This window comes from Cnephaeus nilssonii, assembly GCF_951640355.1.
Source record: "Cnephaeus nilssonii genome assembly, chromosome: 9".
Classification (NCBI taxonomy): Eukaryota; Metazoa; Chordata; class Mammalia; order Chiroptera; family Vespertilionidae; genus Cnephaeus; species Cnephaeus nilssonii.
Genome location: NC_137080.1, coordinates 81,030,030 through 81,048,275, shown reverse-complemented (window position 1 = coordinate 81,048,275; position 18,246 = coordinate 81,030,030). Strand labels below are relative to the sequence as shown.

Sequence of the window (18,246 nt, the reverse complement as noted above, 5' to 3'; positions counted from 1 at the left end):
AAATTTTTCTGGTATTCCAATTACAGATATGTTATATCTTTTGAAATAACTTTACAGTTCTTGGATGTTCTGTTGTTGTTTTTTTGCTATTGTAGTTGTTTGTTTTTTATTTTATTTTTTGCTATTGTAGTTGTTTGTTTGCTATTGTAGTTGTTTGTTTTTTTAATTACTTTTTTCTCTTTGCATTTTTTGGGGAAATTTCTATTGACCTATCTTCAAGCTTACTGATTCTGTCCATGACAGTGTCTAGTCTGCTGTTGAACCTACCAATGACATCCTTTATTTCAGTTACAGAGTTTTTTATTTCTTGTATTTCCTCGTGATTATTCATCTGCTTACCTTACTAACTGTGCTTGCATATTGTTGTTTTTTCCATTTTCACTAGTAACATAATAGCATAGTTGTATTACATTCCCTGTCTGGCTTTGGCTGGTGTGGCTCAGTTGGTTGAGTGTCATCCCATGCACCAACAGGCTGCTGTTTGGATTTCTGGTCAGGACACATTCCCAAGTTTTGGGTTTGATCCCCAGTAGGGGGCGTGCAGGAGGCAGCCGATCGATGTTTCTCTCTCATTGATTTTTCTCTCTCCCTTTCCCTTCCTCTCTCTAAAATCAACAAAAACATATTAAAAATAATAATAAATCCCCTGTCTGATTCCAAAAAATATTTGAGTCCAGCTCTGATGCTTGCTTTGCATTTGTGTCTTTTCTTGCCTTTTAAACGAATGATGTGGCACGACAAGTATGGCTCAGTGGTTGAGTGTCTACCTCTGAACCAGGAGGTCACGGTTCAATCCCCGTCAGGTCCCATGCCCAGGTTATGGGTTCGATCCCCAGTGTGGGGCATGCAGGAGCAGCCAAACAATGATTCTCTCTCATCATTGATGTTTCTATCTCTCTCTCTCCCCCTCTCCCTTCCTTTGAATTCAATAAAAAATAAATAAAAGCATGATGTGTAATTTTTTGTTGACAGTTGGACATGATGTATTAGGCAGTAGTTGCTGAGGTAAATAGGTCTTTAGTGTAAGGCTTTATATTAATTTAGCTAGGGATTGTACTTTAATATTTGCTCTAGCTATAGGTGCCAGAGGCTTCACATTCCTTTAGTGTCCTTGTTATTGTCTCTCTTGCTGTATTTGGGTTTTTCTAAGAACTCTTTCTAGATAGTATCTGCATTGTGCAGCTCTTTCAGCATTAATTAACTCTTATACTGGAACTCCATTGGTATGGTGGTAAGGTGTAGGAGAGAGGAAGCATCCTATAATCTTAGAATTAAATCTCAAACTTAGTGGATCTGTGTCCTGGGACAGTGACCATTACAAGCCTTTCTTTAGTTTTCTTCCCTTCTACCCCCAACACAGAAGAGAAGGGACTGGAATCTGAGAAATGCCCTTTCCACAGGTGGGAAAGTCCCTGATAAGATCTTTTCCTTGGAGCATAGGTCTTTGTTATGGAGAATGCTCTGGTTCTTGGTTATTACACAGTGATTACTTTTTCCTTCCCCTTTGCCAGAACTACAAAGACATATCTATGGGCTCTTCAGGGTGAAAACAGGATGGGGTTCCTGGAAGTAAAGCCCACAAAAGTGTGGGGTTCTCCTAAGACTACAGTCCTCAGAAGTTTCCCACTCTCATGATATTCCACACCAGCCTCCAGGAATTCATTGAAATTACCATTAAAGTATTTGTGATGGATTGACTTTTTGTCCCTCAAACAGTAATGGTCAAGTTCTAATTCTTGGTAAGTATGAATGCGACATTATTAGAAAGTAGAATCTTTGAAGATGTAACTAAGGATCTGAACATGATGTCATCCTAGGTTTAGGATTGGCCATTAATCCAAAGACTGATGCCCTTATTAAGAGTAAGGAGAGGGAGATCTCAGACAGAGATATATTAGGGGAAGGCCATATGCAGATGGAGGCAGAGGTTGGAATTAGGCAAACCAAGGAATTCCAGAGATTGCTGGCAGCTCCCAGAAGCCACGATAGAGGTATGGAGCAGTTCTTCCATGGAGTCTTAAGAAAGTTCCAGCCCTGCTGGATAACCTGATTTTGTGCTCTGGCCTCCAGAGCAGTAATTGAGAGAACAGTGTTGTATTTTAACTCACCTAGTTTGTGTCACTTTGTTACAACAGCTTTGGGAGACTGGTAACAGTGTTTCTCCCAGTTTATGGCTCTAGTGGTTTCTACTGGATGTGATCTAGTAGGTGATGGCTGTGACTCTCTGAATATGTCTATCTTTCCATATCTTGAAGTGGTGGTTTGCTCTGTGTCCTCATTTCTCTGATGGGTTCAAAGAAAGTCATTGATTTTCAGTTTGTTTAGCTTTTTTCCTTGTAAGGATGAGAAGGATGAGAGTGACAACTTCCAAGCTTTTTACATGTTGGAGCTAAATTAAGTCACGTATTTTTTAAAAATATATTTATTGACTTAGGAAGGGAGAGAGAGAAAGAGACATTGATGTGAGAGAGAAACATCTATCAGTTGCCTTCTGTATGCACCCCTACTGGGAATTGGACCTGCAACCTTTTGGTGCACAGGATGATGTTCCAACCAACCAAGCCACATTGGCCAGGGCCATCTTAGAATACTTTTTCTCCTGATTTTTGTACTGCTGCTGTTATTTTAATCTTTTTATATTTTAATTTTCTTTCTATTATTATGTTATATGTCATAACATATTTCAGTTGTACATGATTCGATATTTGTATATATTGCAAAATAACCACCACAGTAAGTCTAGGGTAAACATTTGTTACCTATATACGTAGTTACAAATTTTTTTCTTGTAATGAGAATTTTTAAGTTTTACTCTCTTAGCATCTTTCAGATATGCAGTACAGTATTACTTTAGTCACCATGCTGTATATCATTTAATTATTTTATAATTGGAAATTTGTACCTTTTGACCACCTTCACCCATTCCCTCTTCTCCCAGCAACCACCAATCTGTTCTCCATCTGTGAGTTATTTTTTAAAAATTATTTTTTATTTTTTAAGATTTCTCATGTGAGATCTTACGATATTTGGGTATTTTATCTTTCTCTGTCTGACTTATCTCACTTAGCATAATGCCCTCAAGTTCCATCCATGTTGATGCAGATAGCAATATATCCTTCTGTTTATGGTTGAATAGTATTCTGTTGTGTATATATATCACTTTAAAAAAATCCATTTATTCAATGGAAGGTTAGGTTGTTTTTATATCTCTGCTATTGTAAATAATGCTGCATTGAACATGGTTGTGCATATATCTCTTCAAGTTAGTTTTTTGTCTTCTTTGGATAAATTCCCAAAAGTGGATTTGTTCAATCATATGATAGGTAGTTCTGTATTTAATTTTTGAGGAACTCTATATTGTTTTCCATAGTAGCTGTACCAATTTATATTCCTACCAACAGTGCACAATTTGGATTGCTTTCTTCACACTTTAAAAATAAACTGAACCTGGCCAGTATGGCTCAGTGGTTGACCAGGATCTGAAGGCTGAGAGTAGAGGAGGCTGCAGAAGAAAAGTTTGATGCTAGCAGCGGTTCATGAGGTTTAAGGAAAGAAGCCATCTGATGTAGAAGCTTCAGCAATTTATCCAGAGATCTAGCTAAGATAATTAATGAAGGGTGGTTATATAAACAACAGATTTTTAATGTACATGAAGCAGCCTTGTATTGGAAGAAGATGCTATCTAGGATTTTAATAGCTAGAGAGGAGAAGTCCTTGCCTGGCTTTAAAGGACTGACTTATTAGGGGCTAACAGTAGCTGGTAACTTTAAGTTGAATCAGTGCTCATTTACTACTATGAAAATGCTAGGGCCCCTAAGAATTATGCCAAATCTATTCTGTCCATGCTGTATAAAAGGAACAACAAAACCTGGATGACAGCATATCTTTTTACAATATGTTTTACTGAATATTTTTAGCCCACTGCTGAAACTTACTGCTCAGAAAAAAAAGATTCCTTTTAAACTATTGACAATGCACCTCATCACCCAAGACTTCTGATGGAGATGTATGAAGACATTAATGTTTTTATGCCTCTCGATACAACATACATCCTGTAGCCTGTGGGTCAAGGAGTCATTTTGACTTTCAAGTCTTATTATTTAAAAATGGCTATAGCTGCCATGGATAGTGATTCCTCTGATGGAACTGGGCAAAGGAATTTTAAAACCTTTTGGAAAGGATTCACCATTTTAGATGTCATTCTTCAAAGGATAGGGTACAGAAGCATTGTCAGTTTGGGGAATAGCCTACAGCTTTCAGGTGTTTGGCTAACAGGGGGCAATAAAATGCCCTGAGCTGTCTGGCAGCAAGCGATTATCCTATTCAGGTTTGGGGGAAGTGCCGTTTAGCCATTTCCAACAGGTAAACTACATATGTGGCTCAGCCATTGTTGAGTCCACCAAGCTTCACCAACCTTTTGATGAAACTCTTGTAATTATTACATTCTGAAATTGGTTCCCAGCAAGGGAGCCCGATTCTGGACTGTGTCACCTGAGAACCACCTTGTCGCAATCTGGGACCTCTCAGGGGATGTCAGAGAGCCAGTTTCAGCCCGATCCCTGCAGGCCAGGCCAAGGGACCCCACCGGTGCACAAGTCCATGCACCAGGCCTCTAGTCTGACTAAAAGAACAACTGATGGCATGAATTATACATTGTATTGAATCTACTACTTAAAACTCATACTATGTTTTATATAAGGTAATCAAGAAATTTACGAATATAGCCAAATATTTAAAACCACCAAGGTAAGCCTTAATGATATCTTTGTAATATTCATTATTGTTGCTAAACAGGTTCCTTAGTTTAGTAATAGGTTTAATAGTATTTTATGAATTAAGTTTTAGACATTAATCTATTGTTTCTTTTTTTAGTTGACTATATTGTGGAGTATGACTATGATGCTGTACATGATGATGAATTAACTATTCGAGTTGGGGAGATCATCAGGAATGTGAAAAAACTACAGGAGGAAGGATGGCTAGAAGGAGAACTAAATGGGAGAAGAGGAATGTTTCCTGATAATTTTGTTAAGGTAAGTATTTTCAGTTAAAACATCTATCTTTTGCTTTATAGAATTTAACCTTTAGCATTATATCTTAACTAGAGGCCTGGTGCACAAATTCGTGCACTGGTGGGGTCCCTCAGCCTGGCCTGCGTCCTCTTGGCAATCCGGGACCCCTCGGGGGATGTCAGACTGCTGGTTTCAGCCTGATCCCCAGCATTCCAACATCCCCTGAGGGATGTAGTAGTGTGTCAAGTGGCAGGCAGCTGGGGAGGAGCCGGAGCCCAGGCCGGGTGCTGTGCCGCTCCCGCTCATCCCAGCTCTGCTGTGCCTGCTGCTGCTGCTGCTCAGTAAGCTTGCTCTTTTGTTGAATGTCTGCCCCCTGGTGGTCAGTGCGCATCATAGTGACCAGTTAATCAGTCGACCGGTTGAACAGTCAATATGTAAAAGTTGCTTAGGCTTTTATATATATAGATGTTACATATAAGTATAACCACAATGTTTTAGATAAATTTTTACTCTGCAGAATTTAAAAAACAAGTACCTCTGTAATGGATGTCATTGTTTCTTAGTGTCTTGGTAGATAACAAGACTGTGTTTTTCTGTATGTCTGTATGTATCTACCTGTCTGTCTTTTTAAATAAATAGTAGTTTGCATTTGGGTAGCACTTCATAATTTACAAAGAAGTGTTACCGTGAAATTCTTATTTGAGCCTTCAAAAGTCTTGTGAAATAAGTGGGATATAATAAAGAGGTAATATGCAGATTAACCCTCATGCCCTCACAAGATGGCTGCCTAGGACCAGGCCAGCAGGGGGGTTATTGAGGGATGACCAAACAACTGAAAAAGCAGGCTGCGTGGGGCGACCAGGCTGACAGGGGGATTAGTGAGGGACGACCAAACACTGAACAGCAGGCTGTGTGGGGCAACCAGGCCGGCAGGTGGGCTGTCAGAGGCGACCAGGTCGGCGGGGGTGGGCAGTTGGGGGCGATCAGGCCAGCAGGGGGGTGCAGTTAAGGACAACCAGGCAGGCGAGCAATTAGGAGCCAGCGGTCCAGGATTGTGAGAGGGATGTCCGACTGCTGTCCGGCAGTCAGACATCTCCCGAGGGGTCCCGGATTGGAGAGGGTGCAGGCTGGGCTGAGGGGATCCCCACACCCCCCCCCCCCTGCACAAATTTCGTGCACCGGGCCACTAGTTTTTCATAACAAGACACTGTGGTTGGGCCACAGAAATATTTGTTGTGGGCCACATGCAACCCGCGGGCCATGAGTTTGACATGGTTGCTCTAGAGCATTCATTTCTTCCTATGTAAGAGTGTGATATTCCACCTGTTTGGGTTATTGGTAGGAATTTGATTATGTGTCTTGCATGTAGATATATGATGGAATTTATTATTTCATCCATTTTGGAAAGGGGAAATGGGAGAAGAAAATCAGCTAAATTGTTAATTTAATCAACATATATGTAGTTTTTTTTGTGTGTTCTTTTTAGTGCCTGTAATAGTCCAGGTACTATTAAATGTTAATAATAAAAATAGGTAAATGAGGTAGAACTTTACTAATTGCCCTTTAGAAAAAGTGAATAGTTTTAAAGGAAGGACAAAAATAATGAAGAAAGTAATTAAAATGAGAAAATATGGAACAAGCAGTTAGCCTGGTTAGCCTATGTGCCTAGGGCCTTGGTCAGCAAACTGCGGCTCGCGAGCCACATGTGGCTCTTTGGCCCCTTGAGTGTGGCTCTTCCACAAAATACCACGGCCTGGGCGAGTCTATTTTGAAGAAGTGGTGTTAGAAGAAGTTTAAGTTTAAAAAATTTGGCTCTCAAAAGAAATTTCAATCGTTGTACTATTGATATCTGGCTCTGTTGACTAATGAGTTTGCTGACCACTGGCTTAGGGAAATCATCTTGTCTCGGTGGTGGTAGTAGCGATAGAACAGATTAAGTTTATTTAAAAGTGGACCAAGTGGATGAAAAACTAGACACTAAAAAAAGCTTTTGGTGTGTTAGGATTTGGGTAAGCTCTAGTTCCTTAGGATAACACTAATTGTGACAGGTCTTTTCTGTGTAGCTAGTCTTATATTTATAGAAAAATAACCTGGTGGAAATTATCTTTTTTTGTTGTTATTGAGTCCTTTGGGGGAAAAAAGTTTGTTTTTTGAAGATGAGGGGGCTAAGATAAAATGCCTTTAGAAGGTTGCCTCAGTTATAAGAAGAGAAAGCAGACATCGGTGGTAAAAATATTTTTAAAAAAATCAGAATATTGGTTGAGGACCTGGGATCAAAATCTAAACTTTATTTAACTAAAGGAGAACCTGTGCTGGGGAAAAAAAAAGTTACCTCCAATTCCAATTCCCTACTTGGTCTCCATTGACACTTGGAGCGGGAGGAGCTTCTTGTTAATTCTGAGTGAGCAGGAGTTCAGGCTCTAGTAGCCTCTACTGATACCCTCCTTGCTGGAGGGGCAGGTGTGCCTCAGTGTTGCCTTGTGGCCTGCCTTCACAGTAGGTGGGAGAGGAGGGCTCATTCCTACCTGGTTGGGAGGGGAATTCTGGCTCTCCATTTGGCCTTCTCTGATACTACCCTGGCTGGGGATATGGGGGAGGGGTGATAGTTGGGGTATCTCATTACAGCCTGCTAAGGATGGAAATGTAGGCTCCCTACTTGGCCTTTGCTGGTATGGGTGAGGAAGGGGCTGTATTTTTTTCCCCTGTGATTATTTGACTGCAGTGTAGTGGCTATTGTCTAAGAGCTTTCTGTCTTGCTAGACTATCCTTTCCTTGGTCCTTTGGCTAAAGAGAGAAAGCTTTTCTTGGAGTTTTTTTTTCTCTCTGCCTATTGGCATTTCCAGGTTGCCAGCTTCTCCAGTACTCAGTCTGGAATATATGAGGCAAAAAGAAAATCCAGTGAACTCAGCAGGTTCAGAGGAACCTGGTCTCTTTGGCTTGTGTTACCTTCTTTCCTCCACTTTTCACAATACTTTTATCTATTTTTAAAAATATGTAATATCTAGAGTTTTTAACTGTACTTAATTGGAAGAATAGGGAAAAATACATCTATCTGTAAGGGGAAAGCAAGATGATGATGCCTTTAGGTAGAGATTGTAATGTACATCCTTAACAGTCTAAAATCTCACAATCTAGAAGAGTTTCTTCTTTTTGAAGTGGTGTAGGAGTAGTGTTTTCTTAAGCCATTGTTATAAAGTGCTAAGAAAGATGTAATATTAGCTATTAACACAAGAATAGACTAGCATTCAGTAAAAAGGTAATAAGCATAGTTGATACCTTTATTTTCTTTTATGACTTGCTTCTGAAGATTAAGATAACACATGAAAGTAGGTGATAGTGCAGTTGACTATAGGCATTTAATAAATGTTAGTGAACTCTGCTCCTTGAGTTTCATATATGATAGAGTGCATAGTCTGATGACCTGAGTAAATGAGTCAGAGGAAGCTGGGGAGGGAAGAGGGTTGGGCATCAATGTAGAAGGCACATTGGGTAGTTTTACAAGTATTGGAACACAGAAGGTCATGGGGGAAAGCAGAGAAATATCAGTGAAATAAGATATCAAAAGAAGTCAGCAGAAACATTAGTTGTATTTAAAGCGTGTTAGGACAGTAGTTTTGGATTGGGCATGCCAGCTTCCAAGCAGCTTTCTTGTGGGCTTTATACTGATCTTGGAGGTGCTACAAGTTTTTATAGGATCTGTTACTGTTATGGTGATTTTACTTTAGTGTTTTAAAAAACAAGTGGATATGTTTACAGAAGATGTCTCAGGTGTTGGTAAGTGAATTATTATATTTAACATTTTTAAATGCAAGTTTGATCCCCTTTGAAGAGTCCTTGGAACTTTATAAAGTATTTTAGGCTTTTTAATATAATAAGAAACAAAAGTCATTCACATGTGCTACAGGAAGCTGACAAGTAAATAAAAATCATTTGGATATGTTTTGACCTAAATTTCTAGCAGGTTTTTTTTTTTTCACATTTAGGAAAAAGATTTAAATTATCGAATCTGCTTTTTTTAAGATTAAAAAATAGGCAGTTTGACAACTTATCTTGCATTTTAAAATGTTATTTTATTTCTAGATTATATAGGTTACAGATGTATTTAAAAATCTTTTAAAAGGCTTCCTTCAAAATACTAAGTAGCAAAATGGGGAATAAGGTGATCTGATATACATGGCTACTTTGGAAAGGGTCTTAAAGATTTTTTTGTTTTTTAAATACAACTTCTTTTTCTGGAAGAGTGCTGATATTGTGTTTTAATCTTATGGTATTCCACTGTTTCAACAAGAGGAATTATTATTTGAGTGAAGGAAGTGACAATTTTATTTTATTTTTTAAATCCCTTACTTTGTGAAAACTATTAATTTGCTTAGATAAACCTCAGTGATCTTGTTGAGCAGTACGAGATTTGTTGGTAGCTTTAATAAAATAGTTCAGAAAGCTAGCTTTAAATCAGGAGAAGAACACTTGGTGTTTGATTTATTTTCATAAATCAGAAACACAGGAGAGGAGAAAACAACTCTGTAGATGATAGAATATTAAATGGAAGACAATTTTTATTTGCTTATTGGGAATTACAATAAAAATAGCAGATATAATGCAAAAGTTGTGTATAGTTATTCATGACACTTCATAGTACATTTTCTGTTACATATTGTAAAACATTAACTATACTTTACACACTGATTAGAGCAATTTGTTTTGTGACTTGGGTTACTTTTGATAATATTTTGAATCCCATATGTACTATATTTACTGAGAGAAATAGTTTAATACAGGTAAGTGTTAGGAAAAGAGGTATAAGGATTTAGATTTTGTAATGTGTGTTCACACACCTAAGATCTTTCTAAATGCTCTAAAACAATTTGACTTACAGTGCTATTATTTGTGGGCACACCAAGTTTTTTTTTAATTAAAAACTAGAGACCCGGTGCATGAAATTCATGCACAGATAGGGTCCCTAGGCCTGGCCAGCGATCAGGGCAAATCAGTTTCCCCGCCTCCTCCTTCCCTCGCCGCCCACGTGCTGCCACCACGCGGTTCCCTGCCTCCCGAGCTCCCTGCCTGCTCCTTTCCTCGCTCCCTCAGTGCCCTGCCACTGCTGCTGGTCACCTGCCATGTTCCGCGCCAACTCCCTGGTGGTCAGCGCACATCATAGCGAGCAATTGAACTCCCAGTCTGCCAGTAGAACTCCTGAGGGGACAATTTGCATATTAGTTTTTTATTATATAGGATAAGTAATACAGCCCTAGTTGGTTTGGCTCAGTGGATAGAGCGTTGGCCTATAGACTGAAGGGTCTCAGATTCGATTCCGGCCAAGGGCACATGCCTGGGTTGCGGGCTCAATCCCCAGTGGGAGGCAGGAGGCAGCCAATCAATGATTCTCATCATTGATGTTTCTCTCTCTCTCTCCCCCTCTCCCTTCCTTTCTGAAATCAATAAAAGAAATTACTTTTGAAATAAAATAAGTAATACATGCTGAAACAAAATTCAAGCAGTATGGAAGTATTTATTGGGAAAAAATACATTTCTTAAAACCCTCCTTTAAAAACCTCCTTTTACATTTAGGAATTTGGTAGATATTTATTTTATAGACTGTTATCTCCTATTTTTCACACCATAAATTTCAAGTTGAGACATTGTGATATAAATCATGTTAGTGTTTACCAGGGACTTACCTGGAAAGTTAAAATCTAAGTTTTTTCCCTTAAACAGTTAATATATTTTGTTTCTGCAAAAAGTATTTCAAGCTGTAATGATTTAAACCAGGAAAGTTTGATTGGCAGAACGTGGGCTTCTGGGATATCTCCTGGTTTTGCTTTTTATTAGGTCAGTACTCATTGCCTGCTTGTCACTGTCATCTGTGGCCTCAAGGGAGTCTAGGAGCCTTGAGAGAAGGATCTACATGTAGGCTTGGTGTCTTTTGAGTCATAGACTAGCCCTCATCCCCTGCTGTTCTTATCCTAAAACTCCTTTATCCTAGTGCTGAAAACACAAATAGCATTTTTTTAAACAAATAGCACTTTTTTAAAAAATTAATAAAAAGGGTGACCATTATAAACTATTGAGGTATTTTCAGTTCATTTCGATCAGTGTGGTATGTCTGAAAGAATATGGGTAGGAGAAGAGTGCTTTATTTAGTGTTTTTTCTAATCTACTTCACTTGGCTGTCATTAGCATTCTTGTGATAGGAAAAGGAAAGGAGTAGGATGCCAATAAGTGTACATAAGTCCTCCCACCCCTTTTCCTACTCTTCCCTTTTACAAATGGGGGAGGGACAGTTGAAATAGGGAGGCCCTTTGTCCAAATTGAAGAGACAATGGTTTCATGGAGAATAGCTTATTTGGGGAAGGAGAAAAGTAAGTTTAGAAACTTTCAAAATGGCCTTCCTACATTATATTTTTACTGTTTTTCTTGATAATTCTGATATGCTAGCATTCAGAAGTACAAATAGATTTCATAGTAAGATTTTTAAGAATGGGGTTAATTATCTTGGTAGCTTGAACAGCATATGGTACCAAATAAACATTTAATGTTATTTTCCTTATTATTAATGTCACTTTTCCATACATTCTGATTTATGCTTCAGTAAAGTTAGAGGTCACATTCAGGATTTCCAACACTTTTTGCAAATCCTGAATGTAAACTTTAAAATAATTATGTATATTCCTTAATTTAATTTTATTTATTATTTATTTATTTATTTATTATTATTTTTTAAATTTCTGTATTGATTAAGGTATCACATATTTGTCCTCATCCCCCCATTCCCATCCCACACCCCTCCCCATGCATGCCCCCACCCCCCTGTTGTCCTTAACCAGTGGTTAAGCTCATATACATGTACACAAGTCCTTTGGTTGATCTCTCCCCTATATCCCCACCCTCCCCTCCCCTCCCTCTGAGGCCCGACAGTCTGATCCATTCCTCCTTGTTTCTGGGTCTGTTCTTGTTCATCAGTCTATGTTGTTCATCATTTCCCCTAGATGAGTGAGATCATGTGCTACTAGAAATACACTTATAAGAACCAAAAATGAGACAAGCAATAATGGTTATGCTGAAAGGCAAATGAATCAGTGTGTAGTGAGTTTCTTTCTGGGCCAACAGTTCTTTTGAGACCCAATTTCAATGTCAAACAGTTCCTTATGTGCTCATGTCAGCAATGATATTTCAGTTCTGGATGCTGGACAAATGGTGGTAATGCAGGTCCGACCCTCTCTGGTTTGGTCCTGGGCAACCTGCAGTGACGCACAGCTGCTGACTGCTAGTATGGCAATGCGACGTCAGCGTCTTCCATCTCTGGACTGCTTCTCTTCTGTCTTCATGGCTGGAGTAGTCCTGTCAATTCCTCTCTGTTGCCGGAATCCACATGGTCTCGGAGTTGTTTTCTGAAAATATACAAACATATTCTCGACCAAAAGTTAATAAAGGAATATTTCCTGTAAATTTGACTTGGGATCCTTTTTCATTTTTTGCCCAAATGATTTTCCTCTGGCTTGTTTTGACACCATGTGTGTTTTTCATGGGTGTCTTGCTTTTAGCCTTACAATTAATTTTCTAAAGTACAAATTTTCTAGATGTAATTTACTTACAGGATATTTTTCCTTACATGATATTCTTCTACTGTCCCCCCTTTTTTTGATTTAAATATTAGGAGGCTTTTGAAAATTTTTAAATGTAGTCTTGATAGCTTTTAAATTTTATTTTTTGCACTATAATATGACTGCTTTAGGTTCATTACATGTTATGCAATTTTATCATGAGATGAACTACCAATAAAAATTTTAGTTAACACTTTAGGAACTGTTTTTTGTCCACTACTATTAATTTTTCTAGAATATTCACTTGTTTCAATTAACCAATTTAAATTAGCCTGAAAACTTGACTACTATTTTACTGTCAAATTTATTACTCTAACAACAATCTTATTTTACCCTATAAATATTAGTGGAAAGGATTATTTGCCTTCTTGAGTAGGCCCTGAGCATTCCTGGTGGTAGGCTGGATTTAGATATCAAAAACCCACTTCCTCTCACAATGGGTTCAAGACAACTCAAACAATTCTTGTTGCAGTGAGAGGGCAGCTGCTGTCCGCCAAGTCTCTGTCTGTTACCCGGGTCCCGATTTGAGCTGGGCATGGGACGTTAAGTAGCCATTGGGGCAGGAGACTTCCTTCAGAAGGGGTGAGGGTTCAGGCCCCTGCTAAGTTAGGGGGGTGAGGGTCTGTGCCCCACCTCTGTTGACCCCCAAGTTCTCTCCTGATGGCCCCTCTGCGACTGTGCCTGTCTTAGGTTGTTCCTTCCCTGAGGAATCTTACCCGTCTTTGGCTAACCATATTCCTTAATTTTAATTAACATAAACACATCTGTAACTGTATAGGAATTTAGTGATTAGATATCCTCTCTTTCATTTAAGAAAAAAGAAGCTCTTACCTAGTTTTTATTCTTTGTGACCTTTGATTTTATAATATGGAACTTAAGTGATTTCTATTTTCAAATCATGATCATGGCACTGGCCATGATCAGAAAACCAACTTATTGTATAGATATACTAGAAGCCCGGTGCACGAAATTCGTGCACGGCGGGGGGTTGTCCCTCAGCCCAGCCTGTACCCTCTCCAATCTGGGACTCCTGGAGGGATGTCCGACTGCCCGTTTAGGCCCGATCCTGGTGGGATCGGGCCTAAACGGGCAGTCGGACATCCCTCTCACAATCCAGGACTGCTGGCTCCCAACTGTTTGCCTGCCTGCCTTCCTGATTGCCCCTAACCGCTTCTGCCTGCCAGCCTGATCACCCCCTAACCACTCTGCTGCCAGCCTGGTTGATGCTTAACTGCTCCCCTGCCAGCCTGTTTGCCCCCAACTTCCCTCCTCTGCCAGCCTGGTCACCCCTAACTGCCCTCTCCTGCAGGGTTGATCACCTCCAACTACCCTTCCTTGCAAGCCTGGTCCCTCTCAACTGCCCTCCCTTGCAGGCCGGGTGCCTCCCAACTGCCCTCCCCTGCTGGCCATCTTGTGGTGGCCATCTTGTGTCCACATGGGGGCAGGATCTTTGACCACATGGGGGCAGCTATATTGTGTGTTGCAGTGATGATCAATCTGTATATTACTCTTTTATTAGATAAGATAGAGGCCTGGTGCACAGGTGGGGGCTAGCTGGTTTGCCGTGAAGGGTGTCCCGGATCAGGGTGGGGTTCCCTTGGGGTGTGGGGCGGCCTGAGCGAGGGGCCTGTGGTGGTTTGCAGGCCAGCCACACCCCCTGGCAACGCAAGCGGAGGCCCTGGTATCTGGAATTTATTTTCCTTCTACAATTGAAACTTTGTAGCCTGGAGCAGAGCCAAGCCTAGGGCTCCCTCCGAGGCCTGAAGCCATTTGTGTTGGGGTTATAATTGAAACTTTGTTGCCTTAAGCGGGTGGGCCCGGCCAGGGTGTGCGGAAAGCTTTGCTTCCCCTGTTGCCGCTGGCAACCCTGGCCTGTTCTCTCAAGCTCCATTCTGCCGCCATTTGTTTGAATTTGTTTACCTTCTATAATTGAAACTTTGTAGCTTGAGTGGAGGCTTAGGCCTGCAACGGCTATGGAAAGCTTGGCTTAGTCTGTTACCTGGGAAACCTTGCTCTCTGTGGCTGTAGCCATCTTGGTTTGGGTTAATTTGCATACTCACCCTGATTGGCTGGTGGGCGTGGCTTGGCCTGGCTGATGGGCATGGCTTATGTAGTGGAGTGATGGTTAATTTGCATATTACCATTTTATTAGAGAGGATTGCAACATGAAGGAGAGGTTGTGAATTTTGGATTGATAATCTTTCAAGTTACCTGGTTTTGCTTAGTGCAGTCACAGTTAAGTATCTTTGATTACCTTAATAGGTGAAGAATAACTATATTCTCTCCCATCTTTTTAGCTTCCTCATTTGCTTATATTTCTCATGTTCCTTTAGTTCTACTTTTTACTTCCTTTAATTTTTACTTTTTACCCCTTATGAAATAAAATAAATCAGTATAATACATTCTTATCTGAAATTATCCCTATCGTGTATTTTTTCTTGGCCAATTTTGGATTGAAAAAATTGGATTACTTGTTATGTAAGAGGCTTTCCTCATTTGTGGAATGAGATTCAGAGTTTTTCTGAGTGTACTTTGTCAAGACATGATACTCTCTGAGTGAGGACTTTTTTTTTTTACTGGATCTCCTGAAGTCATTTTCAAAATCAGGAAAAAAAGTGAAGTTGGTAGAGAATGGATGCTATGGGATTAATATGTATTTTATTTACTGGCTAATTAAGTAAAGGCAGTAAAGGGAAAAGAAGGAAGAAACACTAGAAGCCTTACTAATAAATAAATACTCAATAAAACCGCTGTTGAAGATGATAGCCAAAGAGTAATTTGGGGGCACTAGGTGTCCAGGAACTAGAAAAGAGAGTTAGGTTAGTACAGTAGTCGGCAAACCACGGCTCGCGAGCCACATGCGGCTCTTTGGCCCCTTGAGTGTGGCTCTTCCACAAAATACTCTGCCTGCCTGCCTGATTGCCCCTAACCACTCTGCCTGCCTGATCACCCCTAATTGCTTGCCGGCCTACCTGACCACCCCTAACTGCTCACCTGCCTGCCTGATTGCCCCTAACCACTCTGCCTGCCTACCTGATTGCCTCTAACTGCTCGCCTGCCTGCCTGATCGCCCCTAACCACTCTGCCTGCCTGCCTGATCACCCCTAACTACTCTGCCTGCCTGATCACCCCTAACCACTTGCCTGCCTGCCTGATCGCCCCTAACCATTTTGACTGCCTGACTCAGCCCCTGCTGGGGCAGTTTCGTCCGGAAGGACGTCCGGAAAGTCATTTGGCTGTCCAGTCTAATCAGCATATTACACTTTTATTATTATAGATCACTTACCTGTGTTTTGGCATTTTACAATAGAGAATTTAATAAAATATAACTTAATTTGCCTATTTCCTAATTTTCCCTTTTATAGGAAATTAAGAGAGAAACAGAATCCAAGGATGACAATTTGCCCATCAGACGGGAAAGGCATGGGAATGTAGCAAGTCTTGTACAACGAATAAGCACCTATGGACTTCCAGCTGGAGGAATTCAGCCACATCCACCAACTAAAAACATTAAAAAAAGTATGTACATAATTCCTTTACTTTTAAATTGAATCAAAATAGAAGGATGTCTTGTAGCTGTTCATAAATTATGTTATGAAAAATTAGCTCAGTCTTTTGCAGCTGAGTGGAGAAACTTCCCACTTACTCTCATGTTACCAGTTACTGGCCCATGTATATTCAGTTCTTTATATCAGTTGCTGACAACTATGTGTGGGAGTTGTTTTCTTATTATTGTTATAGGCTCTGTTGACTTGTTAACACTTTGCCTTAAATTTATTTTAATATCATTTATTTACTGAAATGCTTAAGTGTCTGCTTATCCTTAAGCAGTATAGGTAGATGCAAGAATTTTGATAGTATGTTTCTTTAGTGGTTAGACATCTGAACATAAATATTCAGTTTTCCAAGGTGATTGCCCCAAGAGAGTGCCTTTTAAATATTTGGTACTCTGCAAATGTTAGAACAGTTTAGCATAGAGGGACAGCACCACATTTGAAATCAGACATGAGTTGGAGTCCATCTTATTACCTTAGAATAGATCATTTAAACCAGTGGTGGGGAACCTTTTTTCTGCCAAGGGCCATTTGGATATTTATAATATTATTTGCAGGCCATACAAAATTATCAACTTAAAAATCAGCCTGCTATATTTGGTCAAACATTTAATTAATTCACCCCTAATGCCTTGGCAGGGCCAGACCAAGTGATTTCTTGGGCCTTATACAGCCCAAGATGTTCCCCACCCTGAAACTCTTGAGTTTTATTTTGTTGCTGGTGAGAAAGTGTTAGAAAAAGATGGATAATATTGCTGTTCTCAAAGAGCTTGACATCTTGAGAAAGACTGTACCAAAAAGTATTAAACATGTACAAAGAAGTGCAACATTTATGGGAGCAGATAACATTTTAACGTAGTAAAACCGGAAACTCCTTGAGAGATTGATTACTAATTACTTTGTTCAATTTAATTTAATAAGTAGTAAATTAGTGTTCAACCACATTTATCTTAGTGTCTTTGATATTGTGGTCTTCAAATCTCTTGCAGTACCAAGTACTCTACTGTAAACAAATTATATTTACATACATTTCACAAATGTAAGAGAAATGTATGACTTTTATAGTCTCCTTATATCTCAACTTTTTACTTTCTATGCTACTGTCTGAAGTTTAGAGAAACCTGTACTTTCTGGGTTATATTACCCTTTGATTACTTTCATAAAATAAAACCAAATTTTCATAAAAATGCAACAGATTTTATGACACTGAGACAGATCAATAAAAGGGTTCTATGTGTTCTTTGTATCCCAGTAAATGCAACGTACAAACCATGTTTAGATATCACCTGTACTCTTTTCAGTGCACTAGCTGAAGATGGAGAGTTTCAGTAGTTTTAATTGTCCTGAATTCTGAAATTCTGTTTGTTTGGAGATTGAGGACAATTAACGGAGTGTCCACATCCTACAGGTGAAGCTCTATGTAGAATTTCTGTGCACAAGGAGAATTTTCAGGCCCACAGAAGGACTATTTATAACTTAAGCCTACTCTAAAATTCACTTACCACTTTCTTTAGCTTTACTGAGCTATAAAGAGACAAGTTTCTTCTTAAGTGAAGGCTAAACAAAGGGCTTTAAAGTTATGAGTATTTTATTTTATCTGCTAATAGGAAAAGACACACTAAGTTTTATCTTCCTCATATGGGTCGTAATTCCTTTTTTTTTTTTTTTTGTAAGAAAGAAAAAAACACACATTATGTCATTGGTGCCAGGAAGCTTAGGTTTTTTCCTAAGGATCTTCTATAACTAGTTTTTAAGTTCCTGTGCCAGAAGGACTAAATTGGTCATTTGGTGCTAGCTAACATTTAAAACAGGATGCAGGTTATTTTTGCTTTCAGATTACTTTTCCAGGAAAAGCAAGCTTATGTGTGTGTTTTTTTTAAATCTGATTTTTGTTATTGTTAGTTTGCATCAATCACAAAATAGACTAGTTTTAAAAAGTGGTTCATTGCAATCTATATATATATATAAAAGCTTAAGCAACTATTACGGCTGAATGACCGAACAACCAGAACGACTGGTTGCTATGACTCACACTGACCACCCCGATTGCCTGATCAGGGCCTGCTGGCCAACCTCCTG

The 18,246-nt window shown here is 39.4% G+C and overlaps 1 protein-coding gene across 1 annotated transcript in view; it reads left to right on the top strand.

Moving 5' to 3' along the window:
- The window catches only part of CD2AP (CD2 associated protein), a 109,604-nt gene that overhangs the window by 11,644 nt on the left and 79,714 nt on the right, over positions 1-18,246 (top strand). Inside the window, exons 2-3 of the mRNA XM_079780212.1 lie at positions 4,873-5,033; positions 15,979-16,132. Coding sequence (XP_079636338.1) covers positions 4,873-5,033; positions 15,979-16,132 — 315 coding nt within the window. The remainder of the gene's footprint in view (positions 1-4,872; positions 5,034-15,978; positions 16,133-18,246) is intronic.